Source organism: Martes martes, assembly GCF_963455335.1.
Source record: "Martes martes genome assembly, chromosome: 12".
Classification (NCBI taxonomy): Eukaryota; Metazoa; Chordata; class Mammalia; order Carnivora; family Mustelidae; genus Martes; species Martes martes.
In genome coordinates, this window is record NC_137900.1 from 72,848,695 (window position 1) to 72,870,850 (window position 22,156).

The 22,156-nt window shown below is 49.2% G+C and overlaps 1 protein-coding gene across 7 annotated transcripts in view; it reads right to left on the reverse strand.

The window, feature by feature from the left end:
- The window catches only part of EPB41L4B (erythrocyte membrane protein band 4.1 like 4B), a gene marked incomplete at both ends in the record, with an annotated part of 123,078 nt that overhangs the window by 48,928 nt on the left and 51,994 nt on the right, over window positions 1-22,156 (reverse strand). For 6 of the 7 annotated variants that reach the window (XM_080819534.1, XM_080819536.1, XM_080819533.1 and 3 more), the window contains 9 exons: window positions 5,261-5,325; window positions 9,304-9,337; window positions 12,594-12,624; window positions 14,593-14,702; window positions 16,583-16,752; window positions 16,851-16,920; window positions 17,219-17,307; window positions 17,474-17,561; window positions 18,640-18,760. In XM_080819534.1, the coding sequence (XP_080675660.1) occupies window positions 5,261-5,325; window positions 9,304-9,337; window positions 12,594-12,624; window positions 14,593-14,702; window positions 16,583-16,752; window positions 16,851-16,920; window positions 17,219-17,307; window positions 17,474-17,561; window positions 18,640-18,760 (778 nt within the window). Of the gene's footprint in view, window positions 1-1,692; window positions 3,376-5,260; window positions 5,326-9,303; window positions 9,338-12,593; window positions 12,625-14,592; window positions 14,703-16,582; window positions 16,753-16,850; window positions 16,921-17,218; window positions 17,308-17,473; window positions 17,562-18,639; window positions 18,761-22,156 lie in introns of those variants that run through there. The other variant, XM_080819537.1, reaches the window with a different exon arrangement.

Consider the following 22,156-nt stretch of genomic DNA (forward strand, 5'->3'; position numbering starts at 1 on the left):
TAGACGTTTCTGTTAGAATGAATGTGGAATAATTCATTTGCTGAACAGACATTCATTGAGCACCTGCTATCTATCAGGCACCGGGGAACAAAGGCAAACATGGGACAAAGCTCACACTTAAAGAACGTACAGTCTCCAGGATGATGAACAAAAGAGGCAGTTTTAATGTAAAGTAGTGAATGCAACATTGATATAGCAGGGCTGAGGGGCAGGCATAGAGCAGAACACAGAAACTAATCCACTCTGCAGAGATGGGGGTGGTAGGAGTCCTGGGGAGAAGACGCGTCTGAGCAGAGGCATCTAAGGGGTTAGCAGGAGTTGGGCAAGGGAGATGGGAGTGAGAGTGTTCTCAGCAGAAGGAACAGTATTTGCAAAGCACAGATGGGAGCAACAGCAGGATATGGTGCATGCCAGGAACGACCAGCAGCTTGGTGGTGTAGAAATTTAAACAGGAGGGTAAGATATGGGGCGAAATGAGCTAGAGCAATAAAATGGAAGCAGACAGCAAAGGAATTCCATACAGAAGGCCTCAAGCCTCACCCTACGGGTGCTGGAGAACTCTGGCAGATGTCCATCATCGGAATGACTGTGAGGACAAGGAGCTTGGCAGGAGCCTGGAGTCAAGGAGACCAGGAAGAGCACCTCTGATGCAGAGAGAAGATGCTGCTGCAAGGTCAGAGTGGGACATGTCAGGAGCTGAGCAGTCCTGGGGACTGCCTGGATATGGGTGGCAAAGGGGCAAGGAAAGAGCTATGGATGGAGGACGTATACATTCTTCTTGCCGGTAGAGGAGAATCAGTTAGTATCTTCTTCTTTCTCCAGTAAAAGATGATGAATTTGACTCTGACATGAGTTTGACATGTAAACAAAATGTCAGGGTAAAAAACTCATAGATAGGAGTAATCTGGGTTAGCAGTAATGACTTCAGAGTCCACAGCCATACAATGGTGCCAGCAGGAGACGCAGGATCGACTGCGATGGCGAGAAAGGCAGTGGGCAGAAGAAGGACCCCTGGAAAACACCAGCACTTAACAGGAAGACAGAACAATGAGGCTGTTACAAAGACCGAGGAAAAAGTCAAAGAGCTAGAGAACCAGATAGCGCAGCAACCAAGGGCATAGAGTTTCAAGAAGCCATGAGTGACTGACCACTACTGCCAAATGCAGTAAGGAAAGGCCCACTAAGCTGAGGGATGAAAAGTGTACACGCCGTTTAGCTAGGAGGTCATAAGTAAGCATCCCAGTTCAACTTCTTGGTTGTAGACAACTGAATCCACTCAAGTTGTTTTAAGCAGAAAGGCATTTATTAGGGCGTCTCCGTGTATACACAATTTCCAGGGGGCCATAGACACACGTTTGGATGTCTTTCCACCAGGAGCAGCAGCGGCAGCCAGGACAAACACGCACCCTCATCACAGGACGGTAATGGGGAAACCCACTCTGCCACCACTTCACTCAGCTCAGCGCCTGTGACCGGCGTCTAGAACCTTCACCACAGATGCACCACGTGAAGAAATGCTTCAACCACTGTGCCTACCAGAGCCACTCCTTCCGAGAGCAGCTTCATTCCGAGATGAACTCGCTCCACGTCACCTAACTGACACGCTCACCTTCAGGCTTCCAAAAGCTCCCTGTCCCGTCATCTACATCATCCGCAAATGATACTTCCATGCAACATAAAATGAAGATGGAGTCCAAAAAAGCAAGAATAATCTTTATTCCTTGGAAACACATTTGTAAAAACGTATCAGTAAGATTAAAGGATTCGGAACACATTTATTTGTAGGCAGCACAAACACTGAGGATCAAAACATCTGCTAAGACAGAACAGACCTGTGAACAGATATCTTCGGGAGAGTTTGTAGGTGACTGGCTGTACTGTGCAGGGCACGTAGCCGAGTCCCTCCCTCTATATACACATTTTTTGTCGTAACCAAGAATAGACCCAGATTTTAGCAATAAGGTATCTCAGAGATGTCAATACATTTTTTAAAAAGGCTTAAAATGGGCCAAATTACAATTACACATATGGAAATGGCGTTTAAGAATTGCTTTCACAAAAATACTGGTGGGAAAGATCTCAGGTCTATCAAGAAAAAAAAAAAAAGTTTGACTTTGTGGCTTAAAAGGGGGGACAATAAATATTTTGGTACAAGTTCTTCCAGCAAAGAAAACACATTGATCAGCTGGACCTACAAAGTGACAGCGCGACATCCCCATCCTTTGACGGGACGTTTTGGCACAATGCCATTAAAATCCTATATACTAGAATTTGACCCATAAATAGATCTTGGATTGCATGTTGTTTTTTAAAAGAGTGAAGTCCAGGGTAAAAACCAAGTCTCAAGTTCTATAAATTCTGACAGTGTGTATTCATAATTACGTCTTCTGAAATCACGCAAGCTAGCAGCACCAATCAATAATTTAAAAAATTATTCTCGTACTGGAGCAGCAAGTTCTATCAAAACGGACGCTATGCAATTTGTGATTCGTAAAACAGCTAGGATTCAAAGTGGCTAACCTGCTTTAAGTAGGAAATTCAGAGCCTCCCCGTAGGCACGTCCCACCTAACCAGTAATATGCTTCATTCAGCTTCTGAAAGGGGTAAGCCTCTGTTAGAGAAGGGAATTCTGCAGTTTTCCTCTGAGAAATTCCATTGGAATGTCAGATCCTCAGACTGAAAATACTAACTTTGCATAGATCGCAGAATTGTAGAGCTGGGAGGAGCTTGGCGATCATTTAGTCCAACCCACTCTTTCCGAAAGGGGCAAAGGAGGCCAACAGAAGAGAAGGGCTTGTCTGCCCTCTCACGGTGGCCGGGGCTGGGCCCCAGCGGCCTTCTCGTCATCTCAGGACCGTGCAGTGCTCTCCACAGAGCTATCTTCCCATATTCTTCTGATGTTATTTGGTCCCGTTCATTAAATAACAAAGAAATATCAAGTACATAGCAATACGATAAACACAGACTTTTACTCCAATTTTAAAATCAGAATGTTAAAGTGATTCCTGAGCCTTTAACTACCTTCATTTTATTGAGAATGCAGTCAACAGTAAGTTAGGACTAGTGATTGTGGCTGTTTGCAAATATTTACATGGACGCCGGGAACATCTCTCAGAACATTTCCGCAAAGACACTTGTGCAAACACACCTATGTGACGCCAAGACACTTTTCATGGGATGTAAGGACACTATGATGGTGAAGGGAGGTGAGATGCTTCAGTCTCTCAAAGTGCAGTCATGAGTTTATCTCGATACACCATACTTTGCATTCCTCCTAAGTTCTTCTGGTTCTGGTCGTGGACATAATCGAAATGGCTGCCACCTCCACTGGCCGTTGTTTCCCAGTGCGGCGGCCTGTCATCCTGAAAGCATGGCCTGTTTTGTTGGCAGAGTGAATGATTAGCGGGAGGGATGGAAGAAAATGCAGAAATGTGAGTGAAACAACACAAGCATGAGGGAGGTGGGAAGGAGAAACCATGAGCCGTGTTAATGGGGATGGCTTACGAATGGAAATGAATGGATTTTCTAAGGTATTTTTAAAATTCAGAATGCAGGTTACCTATCAACATCCAAGTCAAGAGAAGCCCATTCCACGGCCATATCATCATTTCTCAAAAGGCACCCTGATGAGCAAGTCAGTCTGGGGAAAGTTCAGGTAACAGGGTGTCCTTGACCAGGCGCCTCTCAGGGCTGTGAGCACATTGCTAAGGGGTGCTGTGAATGCCTTCGGCAGCGTCTGCCAAGAGTGCTGGGCCAAGGAACTCTCTTTTCCTGGGGTAGGTATCTCAGGCTTCTCTAACTCCTTAGAGCCTGATAGGACACGGAGTGCTGGGCCCTACCCCCAGACACTGATCCAGCAGGGTTGGGGTGAGACAAAGAATGAGCATCAGCAAGCTCGCCGGGGAGGCCAATGCCGCCCGGAGAGGACCCCGTCATGGCCTCCCACAGAATCCCCACTGCCAACTGCTGGGCAAGGTCATGCCTCATAAGGAAACAAATGTGGTAAAATAGGCACAAAAAGTCTAAAATTCTCTAAAAATAAGGTTAATAAAAATAGCATTTCTAGAAATCTCTCCTGTTTTCTTATGTCTGGAAAAGAAACTGCCTTTAGCAATACAGAAACGTTTAGAGTTATTACTCCACCGGGCTGACTAGCTTTAAAAAGTTACCCGAGTATCGAGTGTTGTCGATAGAACTGCACGGCGGTCCTCCTCCAAGGTCTCCCAACCAAAGTGGCAAGAACCATCAAGAACTAATTGCTCTCCTTTGCCTCGCTCCACACGGATTTATCTTCATCCCTCCATTCTCTCCATACCTTCTCAAGCAGCAAGCCTAGCAACCTCACCAAGCAGTAACTTTATGCAAACTGAATTCACCAACGGAAAGAGCTTCACACATAAACACCAATTAAGACTGATCTAAAATTCAAATCTGAAAAGGAACGTTTGCCTTTACAAAGCTGGCATCAAAACACTCTCCAGCCTAATGAAAAACCCAGCAAGGCAGGTGCCAGTTTCCTTGGAAAGGACTGTGATGTAGGTTAGGGCAGAGGTGAGCAAATGGCCCACAGGCTGGATCCCACTCGTTGCCTGTTTTCGTGAGTAAGTTTTATCGGAATGCGGCCATGCCCATTCACTTCTGGGTTCTCTGTCTGCTTTCGAGCTACAAGGCAGAGGTGAGTAGTTGTGACAGAGACAAGAAAGCTGAAAATACGGGTTATCTGGCTCAGAACAAAGTTTGCTGACCCTTGGGTTTAGAAAAAAGATCTGTCACAAAACAAAAACAAAAACAAAAACAAAACAAAACACCCAAACAACCCTCCCACCTACCCCACCCTTGAAAAATATTCCCTTCAAAAAACCCTCAACAAAAATCCCCAAGCTTGACTCACATTTTTAGTAATGGAATTCTTGGGATAGGAAAATGTTACTTAGAAATTTTAAGTAACATTTCTAATACAAAACCAAACCAAAAATATCTGAGGTTAGAATGCCTAAAAACACAAAAAAACAAAAAACAAAAAACCACCAAAAAAAACAAAACCCGATTCATTTTTATTTCAAAAAGCCTAACTTTAATAAATCCACACTCATTACTGGCTTCCTTTGCTTGGCAAATTATTAATCTCTGTCATGACACGGCAACTCTTAACAGCTGTTTCTGATGCAGACTTTCGATTCGTAAGTAGGGAGGATGCGAGTTTTTTGAGACAAAAGGAGAACTTTCGAGAAAGCACAGCTCTGGGAGCTCAAGCACTTACCTTACATTTGGAGAGTGAGGGTGCCACCGAGGCTGGCTGGGGTGGATAGTGGGATGGTACTGAGGCTAGAAATGAAATACCAAACTCGATTATTCGATGACCTTTTGATTTCAATGGCCTTCATTTACTTTCTCTTTTACTGGCATCCAGCTGAGGGGCCCAGGGCTGTGAATGGAAAGGCTCAGGAAACCCTGGCTAGGAGGTGGCTTCCCAGGATGATCACATTTCCCCGGAAACAAAGGTTGGGGGGCTGGGGAAGGCATCTGCCCGGAAGGGGTCCCTTAGAGCGCCCAGGACAGGCACTATCCATGTCCCTCAAGGGAACAGATGGAAGACACCCAAGATGCGGGGAGAATGGTAAGTGCAGAGACAATTTCTGTCATTGCTGAGAATGACAACAACCATGCGTAACAGTGACATCTGCAAACACAAGAGAACTGGACGGGGACACCAAGGCAACACGACCATGGCCGGTCACTTTCTGCCTTGTGTAAGCAGCAAGAATAACTTTTTATTTATTTTTTTTAAAGACTTTTATCTATTTACCCAACAGAGAGAGATCACAAGTAGGCATAGAGGCAGGCAAAGAGAGAGAGGGTGGGGAAGCAGGCTCCCCGCCGAGCAGAGAGCCCGATGCAGGGCTCGATCCCAGGACCCCAGGATCATGACCCAAGCCTAAGGCAGAGGCTTAACCCACTGAGCCACCCAGGCACCCAAGAATAACTTTTTTTTTAAAAGATTTTATTTATTTATTTGACAGACAGAGATCACAAGTAGGCAGAGAGGCAGGCAGAGAGAGGGGAGGGGAAGCAGGCTCCCTGCCAAGCAGAGAGCCCGATGCGGAGCTTCATCCCAGGACCCTGAGATCATGACCCGAGCCGAAGGCAGACGCTCAACCCACTGAGCCACCCAGGCACCCCAGCTGGGCAGCAGGGCGGTCTGTCCACCTCTGGCCTGTAGAAGGCGGTGGCCCCACGCACGGCCAGAAGCCACGGGGACTTCTCAAGGCTAGACTTTCCGTGGGGCACATTAGACCCTCCTGACTTTTAAGTTACTGTTGTCTTGTCACCATTATTCTTCTAATTATTTCTTCCCCTTCTTCTCCTTCCCCTGCTGTTTTGGTTAATAAGCACAAAGCTGTTCTGTACTGTGGAAAGTTCTCAGTAATTCTGTTCGTTCTGTTTTCAGAAACCAAAGATGCCCTCCCTCCCTGCCTAATTCTGCCTTCTAGTGGCTTTTCTCCTTCAAAGGCACTGGTCAGTGAGTGAAGGGGGGAGCCCCCAAAACGACATGCTAGAGGGAAAAGGACGTGGAGAAAAGATCTCAGGAGCCGAATCTGAAAGCAGACCTCTCTCGGGAAACAGGGACTTAGAGTTCAGATGGTCTGCCCAAAGCTGGAAGGCTTAGGGTGTTTTGATCACACAGCCAGGCCCCAAAGGAGGCTCCACCAGTTGGATCTTCAACAGAAGGGGATAATCTCGAAAAGAAACGGACCTCCTATTCTAGTGCGTGTCTTCAAACACAGTCAAATCAGACTCATCAGAGCCAGGTGGGTACTTCAGCCATAAAGACCTGGAAGGATATTCCCAAACCTTCCTTTGTCTCCTTTGGTAATTTATTCACACTCTAAAGCTGTCAAGGAGCATTTTTTAATGTTAACCCAGATGGCTCCCACCAGGGCAGTTCTGTCCCCCTGGGGACAATTGGAAATATATATGTGCACTTCTGCTTGTCACGATGACGACAGGATTACCTTCAGCTAACGGGGAGAAAGAGGGAAGCTAAACATCCTGTAAGTCTCGGGACAGTCCCACAATGAAGAACTGTCCCTCCTGAAACGCGAACAGTGTCTTTATCAGAGCCGCAGCAATCCATCCTTCGTGGTAGCTGGCTGAGCTCACAGGAAGAGGGACGCTGCAAGCCCACCGTCCTGAAAGCCCTTCTCAGCACTCAGACGCTGACCGACCAGCCCGCTTCTCAGGAAGGTCTCTTCCTGGTCATTTCACTCCCAAACCTTGATAGAGCAACACAGAACCTCGGAGACTGGCAAGGGGGTAGAGGACCAGGGGTTGCCACAGATGTTATGAGAATGTCTAGGTAACAGTTTTTGTGCCTGGCGTTCAATGAACAACTGTTCCCAAGTTCACTCTGGGCAGGCAAGGCTTTGCTTTGTTATCATTTTTTTTTGGTGCCTCCAAGCAGGGACCACCCATCCACAGCTCTTCCCTTCCCCTACAGCCAGCCCCTCGCACTTGAAAATCCCTCCAGACCAAAAAGCCAAGCTGTGACTGAGAAGATTCAAGGGCCTAAAGAAGGCAATGAGATCGGGAAATCTGGCTGTTCCCCTATCAGGTTCAAAGCACTTTTTACATGTTATTCCCCAAAGTCAGAAGTCACGTCCAAGTTCTGCATGTCAGGAAGATGATTTCACAGAAGATCATCGCAGAAGATGATCACAAAATTCTTCTGAAACGTACTTTGGAGACCCTGTCAAGATCCCATACATTGGGATCCCACCCCCTTTTAAGGAATTAGTATCTACAGTAACAAAAGATCAAGAAAGATGCTAACTAGATAATGTTCCCAGATGAACCCCTTATGAGTAGCTTCTCACTCATGACATTCAAAACCAGACTGGTGACAGGAGAGTAAGTGCCCTTGGACAGAAACCACCCAGCACAAGAAAAACGGCCCCAAACGAGGAGGTCATCGGACACAGATGCTGCCCCTGGCACGAACCTAGTGAGGGAGGAGTGGGGAGGAAGCAAATGTAGAAAAGCAGGTTGGAGCCAGGTTTAGAAAGCCATGTATAGCCAGCAAGAGCCACCCCCAGGCACAGGTGGGTGGGCAGGCACGGGTGTGGGGGCCCTGCTTGGCTACCCAGTAGAAGAGCAGAACCACTAGCCAGGGAAACCTCTCTGTACTCCTTCTGCAGGCTCAACAGGCCTGCCACACTGTTCTACAAAGAAGATTCTAGAAACCAATGCTCCGCTGATGTCAACAGACACACTGTTCAAAAAACAGGTAGGCAGGGAAATGAGAGGCAATTTTTTTTTAATGGGGGAAGGGTTGTTCAATAGTCAAATGATTTGGGGAAACAATAGCTTAAAAAAAAATGTCTTTTTTTGCAGGATTTCTCAGTACCTTTGACACCCAAACGGGCCCTGTAAGATCCAAGAAGGGGAATGAAGGACATACCATCTCCCAAACATGTGACTAAGACATCCTTTCCCAGACACACATCTCAAGGGACTCATGTTCCCGAGGCCGAGAACACACTGACAAAACACGGCCTCGCTTGAGTGCCCCTAAGAGGTTGTATCTGACCACCCAGAAACTTGAACATATGTTCCTGCCGTTCGCTGGCTGAAAATGTTAAGAAAAAAGAGGGCCAGCTGAAATGGCCAAGAGGGACCAGGGGTCATGGAAGAAGGATCTCTTCTTACTGTTTTCTCGAAAAACAAAAACAACCCCCCTCCCACCCGCCAACCAAAAAATATGTTTTCTTATTGTTTCTTCAAAATTTGGCTATACGTATAATGACTGCTTGAACGCAGATTTTGAAACTTTTAACGCAGAAGATTTTGAAACTTTAAGAAGTATTTTCTTTCTTTTTTTTAATTTAATTTTTAAATTTTTTAATAAACATATAATGTATTTTTATCCCCAGGGGTACAGGTCTGTGAATCACCAGGTTTACACATTTCACAGCACTCACCATAGCCCATACCCTCCCCAATGTCTATATCCCCACCACCCTCTCTCTAACCCCCTCCCCCCCAGCAACCCTCAGTCTGTTTTTTGAGATTGAGTCTTTTATGGTTTGTCTCCCTCCCGATCCCATCTTGTTTCATTTATTCTTTTCCTACCCCCTAAACCCCCCACATTGCATCTCCACTTCCTCATATCAGGGAGATCATATGATAGTTGTCTTTCCCTGATTGACTTATTTTGCTAAGCATAATACCCTCTAGTTCCATCCACGTAGTCGCAAATGAAACTTTAAGAAGTATTAATGAAAATCTTCAAAAGTGGTATCTTACCTGGTAGTTATGGACGTCGGGATTTGTTTTAGAGCTAAAGAAAAGAAGGGAACACTGTAATGTAACAGGTTGTAAAGTGGCATTATCTGTGATTTATTTAACGATCATCAACAAATCCAACACTGTTAGGAACTTTCCCGAACACCATTTCTTCTTCGGTTTATAATAGCTGTTTAAATGAGGCAACCAAACAGCAATTTCTTTTTGTCACTTTTGAGCTCACAGAAACACAAAGGCAATATTCCAGAATGCTGCTCGTGATGTCATGTTTCGGTGACATCACCGGATTTTAGCTCCCATCCCAGGTCTGCACTAGCATTGTTGGTTGGCCATCCAGAGCGTTCTCCCACTGCAGGGAGAGCTCAGCTGCCCAGAAGCACCTACCGCAGTGGGTCCCACTATCAACGGGGCTGTGATCGGGCCACCACTCTGGAACGCTCATTCCATAAAAGGCTCTGCACTGGGACCTTCCCATCTGTTACTATTTAACCCACACGACAAGGCTATGAGGTCAATAACCGGTACCACCTCTTCTTACAGATAAAGGGAAGGTTGTCTAACAGAGGAGTGAGGAAACCTGCTCAGGGCCAGCTAGCTAGTCCGTGGCAGGGCCAGGGCTGGAAGGGCCAGCTGCTCCAGCCCAAAGCCCATGTGCTTCCCACAAAGACAAGTGGGCTCCCTGAGGGTCTGAGAAAATGTTCCTCATGCATGAGTCTAGTTTGATGGACTGTGACATATAACTATTTTGGTTAAAAAAAAAAACCAAACCACCACGTATATCTGTATCTCTCTCTATATATTATATACTGGCCGAGAAGGCCGGCTTCACGTAAAACACAGCCAACGTGTTTTGTCCGCAAGGTTGGCTGCTGCCAGGAAAACCACGAACGGCACTATCGCTGGGCCACAGTGCCGAAATCAAGTGCTGAAATCACGGTTTATTGCCTCTCCGACAATGAGAGAAACAGTTCATTGTTACAAGTCTAGCTTGGGGTCTAAATGGCTCTGTGTTCCAGTTTTGTGAGAGGGCGGGTGCAGAGAGCCAGGCTGTGGGCCAGGTTCACCTCCAGCCGGATCTCACCAGGAAGGGTAAGTGTTCGGCAAGGTGCTATTTTTCTGGTATCACCTCTGCAGCCTGGAGCACAATTTCATCCCTGGCTCCCACAGCAATCCTATTCACCCCGGGATCCCACAGGCTCTGAGGAGCAATTGAACAGCTGCAAACAGTGGTCATTAGCTCATTTGTTCCAAAAGGGTGTATTTACTCTGTGTGTGTTTTTTTTTCCAGTGGACATTTTTTTTTAGTTTGTTTTGGTTCCCAATATATATAATTTCCACTAGATGCTAAAAGGAAAAATATAATTTTATTAAGGAAAAACAAAACAATCACTTCCTTAGGAAGCAAAGGAAAGACATGTCATAACGTGGAAGCCCTTGAGAATTCAAAGCAAGACACGTTGACAGGTGCAGAAAGGTGTAGCGACTCCGGGCAGGCTGCATGCCACGGGGATTCTAGTGACGGGTGGGCTTGCAGGCCTGCAAGGAAGCCATGAAGGGACCCCGCAACCTCCTCCCTCCCTCAGAGGGGCAGGGTGTGATGGCCAGCGGTTCAACAGGACCCTGGAGCCCCTTCTCTAGGTGCTGAGACATGAACCCAGACACAAGAGTCAGCCGCTTGTCCCCCAACCGAATGGCACTGCGGGCGGAGCTTCAAATCAGACAGAAGGCCGCATTCCCAGCTGTGTGATACGGGGCTGGCTGTGTTCTCTAGCACCCTGGGGCCCTGCCAGATGTCTTGGGGCTGCTTGATGGGGAGGGGGCAGATGAACAGGCAGGCACCGGCCTCCTCCTCCCTGCCTGGCTTCACCCAGAGCAGCTCTACTTTTGTCTGCACTCGACGCTGGGCTCCCAGGTCAGCATTCTTTCAGGGGGCGGAGAGCAGAGGCTAAGAAAGTGTAGACCGACACAATCTAGCCCAACCTCCTTGTTTTCCGTGGGGGGGTGGGGGGGGGGGAAGGAGGCCCAGGAGGAAGGCCTAAGGTCCCAGAGCTGGGGGAAAGCAAGGCTGGGGGGCGAGGTGGGCGAGGTGGGAGACCTCCTGGTCCCATGGCCTGCATGCTCATCACCCACCAGGGCCTGGGTTCCCACTTCCCTCCCCCACCAGGCCATGCTGGGCCTGGCCCCCTCTCTGGAACACCTGCCACAGTGTAGCTGTGCTCATCTCCAAGATCTCCCCAGCAGCCTGAGCCCTATGCCTGGCAACACCCAGAAGCTAACGAAACTGGGCTCCTAGTGGCTGGAGCTTGGACACCGGGACCCAAACAATTACAGCCTGTGACTCTCAGAGCCCACACGTGCAAACAGCTGTTTCTGAGAGCGAACAAGAGGTCCATGCAAGGTGGGATGGGGCTTCTCACCTGGGCCACACACCAGAATCACCTAGGAGCTTTAAAAAAACCAGATGCCTGGGTCCCCCTCTCTGTGATGGATGCCATTAGCCTGGGGCATGGCCCGGCGGAGGGGGAGCTTTCAAGGCTCACCAGGAGATCCCACATACAGCAAGGATCAAAAGCTCCTGTGCTGGGGAAGGGGCTGGCAAATCCCACCCTGAGGGCCGAGCCTGGCCCACGTGCATTTATGAGGAAAGTTTTATTGGAACACAGCTGTGCTCTTTCATTTACATGCCATCTACGGTGTCTACGGTGGCTTTCGTGTGCCAGGACAGAGCTGAGCCATCATGCAAGAGACAGCATGGCCTCCAAGGTCCGCAGTGTTTACTCTCTGGCCCTTTACAGGAAAAGCTGCTCACACCTGGGCTGGAGTTTCCGCATTGTGTTCTTCTGTCTCCACGACATTCGATAAAGGCGTTTAGTAAAGGGCTTCTGTGTTGTACGTCTGTAAAGCCTGCCCGTCACCGAGGAGATCCCACATTTGCTCTCGTGAAGCTTTTGCTCAAGAGCGCGGCCTTTCTTTCCCGTCCCTGCCTGCAGTGCCCTCCGCACAGTGCGCTGCACACATTCCTCTCACCTTTATCGCCCACTGTTGTCATAAACAAAGCCCAGAGCTATGCAAACAAAGCAGCTGTGTTTTAAAAAAGAAAAAAAAAAACTGTCTTGGAACATTCTATTGTGTACTTATTGAAAACCAGGAGGTATAGCCAGGCAGAGAAAAATGGGGGAAAGATCATCAGGTGACTCACTCTGTGGTTTAACTGTATTAAGGAAAAAGTCAACATTGCAAATAAAGACAATAATTAGAAGAGCTGGACCCCAGAGTCTGGGGGAACTTACCAGAACTGAGCTGCTATCACCGGGTTGGTTGCTTTAAAAGAAAAACAAAAAGGCGTGTCATATCAGAGAGCTGTATCACTGTTTACCACGCATTGACAATGACCAGGGTGGGCAGTTCTGTGATTTCAGAGGGGTCCTGATCCCAGGAGGCAAAATCTTCACCTTAGCTACTTCTCCTTTCCCCTGGGCCAAGCCCTCCAATTCACCCAGCGAATGCTGAGCACATTCCCGGGGCCCAGTGCTCTCAGATGCAGAGATCAGAGACGATCCTCACTGTCAAGGAGCTCACAGTCTTGACACAGAGATAGAGGTGCACAGAATCAAAGACAGCAAAAGAGGATGAGGAAGGCTGGACTACGAGCCTGACTGCACTGGGAAGCTCAGGACAGACTGGCTGGAGCAGGCATGCGCATCTGTGGAAGGGACCATGGACAGAGTTAGCGCCTTTATCTGGACGCCGCTTGCTTTTTAAAGGATGAAGCGTGGAAAATCATTAAAAGCTTCACAGAGATGCCAGAACTCCGGCTGGAGAAAACACCAGTAAAACAAGAGGGAAAAGAGAGTAGAGATTGGGAAGGAAAGTAGATGACAATCAGAGAAGCTGTGGTCTGGAAGAGCCCCAAAGCCACCCATGGGGTCAAGGGTCAAGTCAAAGGCAACTTCCTCCCTCTGCAGTGGCTATGCCAGGGGTCTTTCCCTTTGTGTCTGCACATGCCTCCAGGGCCTGGGAGCTCAGCACGGTCTTGAGATGGCTCTATCTTTGGACAACACCATAAGGAAGTTCATCCTTCTTTGGAGTATTTTTGGGCAACGTTGACCCAATGGACCGAAGCAGGCATAAGCCTTGACAGGGAGGCAACACACCCCTCCTCCTCTCTTCAAGGCATCACTTGTCACTCCCAGTTCCTACAGTCAATCACCTTCAACCATTGTCACCCTTCTCTGGGGACACCCCCCCATCCTCTCACCGTCTGGTCTTTCTTGAAGGTGAGGTCACATTTCCTGGGCTCGGGACATTCTGTCTTTATTAAAGCAGCCAAGAATGACATTAGAGAGCTTCTGGCTACCATGGTATTGCACCATTGGTTCAAAAAGGCAGGAAACAGTGGGGAACACAAGGTTAGATTCTAGAACAGGGGCAAGTATAGATGCGGGTCCCACAAAGGCTAGCTAAGTCCTGAGTTATACAAGAAAAACCTAGAGAATGGCCACTAGGAGTAAGTGATATATACATGTAGGAGAGGGCCTGGGGGGTTGGAGTACAGAGGCCATGCCATGGAAGAGTCCACAACTCAATGCTAAACTAAGTGTCCTGAAGGGAGGAATAATTAAGCACAGAAGGAGAGCTAGGAGGTGGGATGTGGAGGCCCGATTTAAATGAGCTGCTTGCTCATTTACTGATTGGTCCCGTATTGGGCGTCCGGCCTCAGACAGGCATGAGGCCACAGTAGTAATGGACAGACAAGTCTCAGGGAGTTCTGGCAAGAGGGGGAGGGGCAGGCTAAATTCAAGGGCAGGATGTGTTTGGATGCACCGTGAGACCTGAGTCCGGGATTTAAAGTTCTGGATCTGCTCTTATATGTGGACAGAATTCTGGTTAGCATGAGACTCACGTCCCCATTTGAAATTGTAAGATGGAGGAGAGAAGGGACTGTTTTCCTCCAAGACATAGGATCATCTTCCACGGGCAAGAAACGTGGTAACCTATGATATTCTGAAGGTCCCGGGTCCAGCAGAAGCAAAGAGGTACAAGAAAAGAAGTAAGAAAAAGAGGGACAAGAAAATGAACACATCTAATGGGAAAAACTAAAGACAGTGGACAGGAAAAGTGGCCTGATGCCCCTCCAGAGAATCCTTCCCATTGGGATTTTGTCAAAAGCTTCAGAATGACAGAGCAGAACGGCAGACGGTTCCTTTAAGAACTGCTTTGCCAAGCTCCTTGGGGCTTAACCCACTAAACTGTAAGGTAAAATTCCAGGCAGAATGAACAACACCCCACCTTTGAACGTTGAATGTCTCCGGGATGGATAGCGTTTACTAGGCTTCCGCTCGAAGGTGCTGGTTCTTCGTAACCTGGCGCCATGCGTGGCTTGATACTCTGTCCGCCCGCTGGAAGGTAAATATTTCATTGCATATATCAGAATATCAGTACATTATGCATATTTGGAAACACGCTTCTATTTTCAAGAGCTCCAATGTAAATTTCAACTTATCGTGAACTCCTTTGGTGAAGACACATGCTAAATTTAGCCTTGCATTTGGAAATAAAACCTCTGCCAAATGCAGGCTGTATTATAGGGGCAGATATTTCCATCGAAAGACAAAAGCCTGCAATTTAGGTACCAGCCACTTGACTCCATAGACCGAGCAGGTCCAAGTACTCGGAACATCTGACTGAGAGAGAACAATGATTCACAAATAAAATAACCTTTCATAATACAAATTATGTAGACATTTACCTCTTCTAAAACGCCGTTATCAATGACCACTTAAGTCAACCTTGGCCCTCCTTACTCTGCCAAGGGAAACAGGATTTCTTTCACCAAGGCTCTCTGGGTTGCAACCACCGTGCAGCCTCGCTGCCGTTTCCAGGACATGCGCTGTTTTTATCTGAGCGGCTGTATCCCAGTCACGCTCGGCTGATGATTTCTCACACAGAAGGGGTCACTTGTCTCCTGCTCTAAGTGCCTCCAAGGGGCATCCTTGTCTCCGACCTTCCCTTCCTTCTTCAATTCTCTTCAAGGAGCAGAAGGAGTCTGGTCTGGCCAAATCCTGGGGGAGTTTCCTCCCAGGATGGAAAAACCCACCTTGGCAGCCATCCCAACAGCCACATCCTTGCACAGTACATAAATCTGAAATGAGCACATTTTTTGGCATATTCAAGAGTTCAAGGACATGCCATCTGGGGGTAGAGGTTATGAAACCAGGTGAAGTTTTAGAGTGTATGGTGGTTCTCAGATCTGTAAACGAGCCTTGGAAACCAACCTTGGGGAGGTCATTTAAAATGCACATTCCCAGGCCCTACTCATGAACGCATATGTGTGCGCACCCCATCAATTCTGGTTACAAGGGTCTCGGACGAGTTCATAAATCCTCATTTTTAATAAGCCCCCAAGGAATTTTTATGTTATTTGAAAGACGGTCTTACATTCATAAGTAAAAATACGTGGAAAATTAAATTCTTCATGTTTTGGGGGCCTTTTCAGATTCAGATATTTACTGAGCCCATCCTGGGTCACTTGCACACATGTGGACATCTGCTCTCATTCTAATCATCACCAAATTTCTTAATTTATTTAATTTAAATAATAATTTAATTTAAATATTTATCTAATATTAATCTTGGGGCGCTGGAGTGGCTTGGTCGGTTGAGCATCCAACTCTTGATTTTGGCTCAGGCCATGATCTCTTTGGTCATGAGATCGAGCTGCTCTTGGGGGTTCCCTCTCTCTGTCCCTCCCCAAACAGCACACACATGTACTCTCCCTCCCAAATAACTTTTAGAAAAAATTCATTTAATATTACTCTTAATGGCCACATGTGGCTAGTGTCTACTGCACATTTCCAGCTACATGTCAGCGATTAACAATTTTGGTATTTGCCCCATTTTATCCATGAGGACACGGAGGCTGAAAGAACTTCAGGGGGGCACCTGGGTGGCTCAGTTGGTTAAGCAACTGTCTGTGGCTCAGGTCATGATCCTGGGGTCCTGGGATGGATCAAGTCCTGCATTGGGCTGCCTGTTCAGCCAGGAGTCTGCTTCGCCCTCTGCCCCCCCACCCCATGCTCTCTGTCTCATTCTCTCTCTTTTAAATAAATACATAAAATCTTTAAAAGAGTTCAGGGACAGAAGGTGAGATCTCAAGAAAGAAGCAGGGATGTCCGACTCAAGCCTCTGGACACACACCCATTCGTCGCTCCATTCAGGAGACACGTCCCGGCCCCCTCCTTCGGAAGGGTGTGTCCACATGGCAGAAACCAGTGCCCACCTGAATCTGAAGCGAGACCCCAGCCGGATGAAGTCTGATCTGTTGGATTTGCTATTCCCCGGCGTGCGCAGGCGGAAGAAGGAGTGATGCTCCACGGCGCATTTCCAGAGGTGCTTGCAGGTCCGGGCGCTGTCCAGCCGGAACACGAACGTGTGCTCCTGCTCCCGGCCCTGCGAGGCGAAGCACATGGTGCCGTGATCAGTGCGTGCCCGTGACCTCGGCCGGGCAGGATCTGAGGCGAGGGCAGAAGACCACGGGCAAGCCTTACCTGGTCATCGTCCTCCACCACCACCAGCGTCAATTTGCTCTTTTTAAAATCCATTTTGGTAATTTTAGGCCTGGTCAGAGAGAAAACATTTTAAAAGCACAATCGGCAGGAAGGCGATCTACACAAACAGCAGTTTCCTTTCTACGTTTTTTAAGCTTTGATTTGCTCAAGAAATCATTCATTCATTCAAGTGATTTATTTACCCAGAACTCTCACGGCCACTGCCAAACACCCGCGTAGGCAAGAGTACGGTGTGTTTTTAAAGCACATCTGGGTGTTGCCAATATCCCTCAATGATCATCCATCAACATAGAATTCCACCACAAAATAGGAAAAGACATTTTTAATATTAGACAAAACTAAATTACCAAAAGAATAAGCCTATTTTGTTAGCTCCTTCAAAGATTAATATGCCTGTCGGGGTCAGTCCAAGAGAATATTCACAGCCATCTCTTCCCTACAAATAAACGAAGTGACAATCGGTACAGGGTTCTAACAGGTCGTCACAGAGCAGAATGCAAAACAGTTTCCTCGCCACGTTACTTTGCTGGCACACTGTTCACACGTGGCCCAGTCGCAGCGCACCCCGAGAGACCCCAAGACTTAACCCACAGAGTTCTTACCCTGACAACGTGCATGTCTACCCCATACATTTCCAGCCACTTCGCTTTATTCAGATAGGACAGCTCCGCCTGGGCAGGGCTCTTTCCCCTTAGAAAAACCAATGGAAACACATGTAAACTGCGGCTCATAACCATCCCCCCCCGGGATTCTGAGGGGCACAGCCACACTGGGATGCTTGGCAGCGATTAGAAGAACAAGGGACACCAATCTGGGTGAGCAGGAAAAGGCCTCCATGGACAGACTGCTCTCTGACTAGAAAGATGACAGACAGCAGCACTTATAATGTGAGCACGGAAGGCGACAATTTTTGTGCATGGACGTGGCTGTGTCCACGCCAGGTAAAAAAGCCAGAGAGCTGCACCACTGGCTGCAGAGAGGACGGTGGGGGGGGGGGGGCGGGGTGGGCACGTGCAGGGCGTGACACTGCAACGCCACAGCCACACCTTCCTCTGCCGTTCCGACCTGGTACAAGAGTGGGCTAGCGTCACCTCCCAGTTTCAAAAAAAAAGGTCATGAGGCCCCTTCGAAGGACAGAGGGACAGGAGGACACTAGGCTCTGTTTCTGAGTCCAGGACTGACTCAGAGGAGGCGGAGTCTGGGAAGGTGGGCTGGGAGGGCAGAAAGGCATGAAACTGTCCGCCTAGGGAGACCCCGGGGAGAAGGAGGGAAGAGGCAAGACATAAACGACAAGGCTGGATCTAGCTGTGGCATCACATGTCCTGAAATATAACGCTGTACAACACGTGGTCTCAAATACAGGCGTCCCTGTAGGGTGTCTAAAGGGTTTATTCTAGAAGATTCAGGCCACGGACAGAGACCCAGGTGTGGAGGAAGACACGGAGACAGAGCCTCCTTGCTCTCTCTAGGAGGCCAGGTGAGCATCGGTGTCCCCCACAGGAACAAGCCAATCAGGACCAGGCTCTGTAATTCAGAGAGCAGCGGGAGTGTGGTTCTGTCCTGCCTGTGTATCCCAGTATCTCAGGAAAGACAGGTGTCGTGGTGGGGGAGGGGGCTTTGGAAACATGGGACTGAGAGCCACCGGCGAGAAGTGAAAAGCTGGAGCTGCAGTTTTATAGTCTTCAACCAGAGCAACTGTGCTGCCACATCCGAGTCCGACACACGCTTACAGATCACAAAAGAAACGCATGAGAATGCGAGATGGTACCTGCACTCTTTCCATCTCTGGAAGATATCAAATTCCATCGCTTCTGTCTGATTTGGAATGAACCGAAACTCAGACACAAGCTCTGGCGTGTGTTCTGGAAGCTCGCATTCCCCCAGCTCCGCTGCGAGGTTCATAAAAGGGAAAAAAAAAAACAAAACAGGAGATGGTGAATGCTTTTGGTGACTGCTGCAACCAGGTCCAGAGGCAGTTTGCACAATTGTAATAAAGCACAGGTACCCCCACGTGGAGGACCCCCCTCCTTTCAGGAGGGCTGAACTCCCACCTGGTGCCCACACGTACATCCAGAATCCCCGAGAATCATCCTCGTGCCCTCCCCACTGGTCAAAACACCATTATCTCAGTTATGTCTGTGTCTCTCTCTCTCTCGTGCCTGCTTCTCACTACCCGAGGAGGCCCAGATTATGTTTCCCCCGTGAGGTGGTAGAGCCCAGATCTGCAATAAAAGGCAACTGCAGGGAACGAGGACCTGCTTGGAAACATCCATTTCGGCAGGCTCTCGCGAAGGGTGGGTCCGAGCAGCACTCCCGAGCCTGCAGTGCTGGAGAGGACCAATCAAGCATTCAGTACATGTAGAATCTGGGGGAAAATAAGCTGGGAGGGAGAGGGGAGGAGGGCGGAGGGGAGGAGGGAGGGAGGGGGTGACAAGGCTGCAGGAGCAACTGCGGCAAGTCAGCCAGAACCAGGAGGGAGACAGCAGCGCAGACGAGGAACAGCCACGTGAGCAGTCCCAGCAGAGAGCCTGGGGCGCCCTGCACACTAGTTGCTCTCACCAAGTACCCCGCAGAATGGAGGGCCCGAGGACACAGCGGGCCCCAGGCCTCCAAGACACGAATGAGAAAATCCACTCTCCCCAGCCCGGACCCCACCCCTGCACCTCAGGGGGCAGACCCCAGGACGGAAAGGAATCTTCCAGCGGTTTCTCTAACATCCTGCTACTATGCACAGCGTCCACATCACCCGGGAGTTTGCTTCTAATGCCCAGTCTCAGGCTCTACTGATGCCAAAGTCCAGAACTACTGATGCCAAAGTACTGATGCCAAAGCTGCCTTTTCACCAGAAGCCCAGGTGATGGGCTCACAGGTTACTTTGGAAAGCACGGATCTGCACCTCTGGCCTTTGAACTTGCATGTGCGTCAGGATCACCCAGAGGGCTCGCTGAAACACACACTGTTTTTTTTTTTTTAAGATTTTTATTTATTTATTTGACAGACAGAGATCCCAAGCAGGCAGAGAGGCAGAGAGAGAGAGAAGGAGGGGAAGCAGCCTCCCTGCTGAGCAGAGAGCCTGACCTGGGGCTCAATCCCAGGACCCTGGGATCATGACCTGAGCCAAAGGCAGAGGCTTTAACCCACTGAGCCACCCAGGCGCCCCTAAAAACACATTGTTGAACCCCATCTGCCAAGATTCTGATGCCACAGGGCTGGATGAGACCTGAGAATGTGCATTTCTAGCAAGTTCCCAGGTTATGCCGATGCAGCTGACCAGGGCACACACCTTGAGAAGCCCGGATCAACACAATAGATCCCACAAACTGATGAGTCAGCATACAGTCATACTGTCTGAACCCCTCCAGTCACAGCCCTCACTAAGTCCCCAGCAGCCTTTCCAATCCGAGAGCCTACTTTTCCGGAGGGACCCAATGGGCTTGCAGAAGGGATGAGCCTTTTCTGTCCATACAGACGCAGGACTACCAAGCTCAGAGGGGATGTGGGAGGGCTGTATGAGACGCTGCCTGACACGGGGAGGGGACCTGGTGAACGTCTCCTCACCTGAGGCCCTTCATTTGCAACTCTGAGTGGACAGCCCCCTGAAATCACCAGGGTGGTCTGGGGCAGGGTGTGTAGCTACTTGGTACCTCGAGTAAAGTCACAAATGAAGATTCTGCTCTGGAAATACACACCCAGCAAAGGGGAGTGCTGGGCTCCCAAGGCTATCACTGACCTCTGACCAAGCGCTCACCCTGAAACTAGGGGGCTGGTGAGGCTAGCGGGGCAGTGTGGGCAGAGCTCCCCTTCCCGTGAACCACGCTTCCCCTGCATCCACGGGCTGAAGCGGGGCAACAGAGCCCTGGGTGGAGTGATGTCTCAGCGACACCACTAGCATCATCAAGCACAGCAGGAGGAAGCCAGACAATGGTAAGGTTTTCCTGAGACCAGGCAAGGGGACCAGGGTCCCTCCTCACCGTTGCTGGACGAGAACCAGCATGAGCAACATCTAGTACAGGTACGCTGAGACAGCACGCCCGCCTTCCGAGAATCTGCCGGCCAAATGACACTCACTGTCTGTGAGCTCTGCAGCCAGGGTCCTGGCTGTGGGGAGTACGGCGGAGAAGGGTGGTGGGGTGGGGGTGAGTGTGGGTGGGGAAGGGAGGAAACAGCTCAGACACAGGAGGGCCCGAAACTGCCCTCTACCGCCCACTATCTCTGTGCCACCCGGGCAAGCCACTTAACTGCTCGCCACTTCTGATGCCCCGCCTGTAAAAATGGGAACTGCTGCGAGGACAAAAGAAGATCAGGGAACACACAGCCAATGATGGTCCCATTCCCCCCACTCTTTCTTTCTGCCTGAATTAACTCTCTCTCTCTTTTTTAAAGCTTTTATTTATTTATTTGTCAGAGAGAGAGAAAGGGAGAACACAAGCAGGGAGAGTGGCCGAGAGAGAGGGAAAGAGAGAGAGAAGCAGGTTCCCCGCTGAGCAGGGAGCCCGATGCTGGACTCGATCCCAGGACCCTGAGATCATGACCTGAACCGAAGGCAGACGCTTAACTGACTGAGCCACTCAGATGTCCCGGTAACTTTCAAATCTACCATCAACTTAGTCCCCAAAAGAGCTCAGCCTTCACTCAGGGCCACTGCCTCTGCCCCTCCAGAGCACCATCCATTCAAGGACAACCACAGCAAGACCTGTCTTCAGGCTCAAGCAAGGGAGGAAAACACACCCTCCATTTTATGCAAAGCCAAACAAGCTCCAGTAACCTTGATGACCTGAGGCAGACTGGCTCCACTCGGTCGAACTGGGAAGCAGGCTGCGGCACCTCCCAACGGGATGTGGGGAAAAGAAGCCTCGGAGGGACAACGTAACCAGACCTCCCCGACTCGTGTGTCGAAGCCTTCAGCCTTCTTCTTTCGTACGGGGCACAATGACTGTATCTTAAATGACATTAGGTTGTGGTTCCAACTCAAATGGGTCATTTCCCCAAGAAAGGCTCACAGACAGCTGACCTCATTCACGTGTGCCCCTGGAGCTCTGGAGCGCGGCAAGTGGTCCTACCAGAGCTGGACTTTGGGAGTGTGATGATGACTTCATCCCATGGCAGGAAGTGAGGGAGAGTGGAGGGGAGGGGAGGATGAGAATGTATGTGCCTGGTGCGTTCATGGGTCCGGACCCGTGGAGCGATGGCCCCGGGTCAGACAGGGATGTGACTTCATCCCATTAACCACACTCTGACATCTACTGCTGAGCCACCAACTCTGACGGCAGAAACTCCTGAAGACT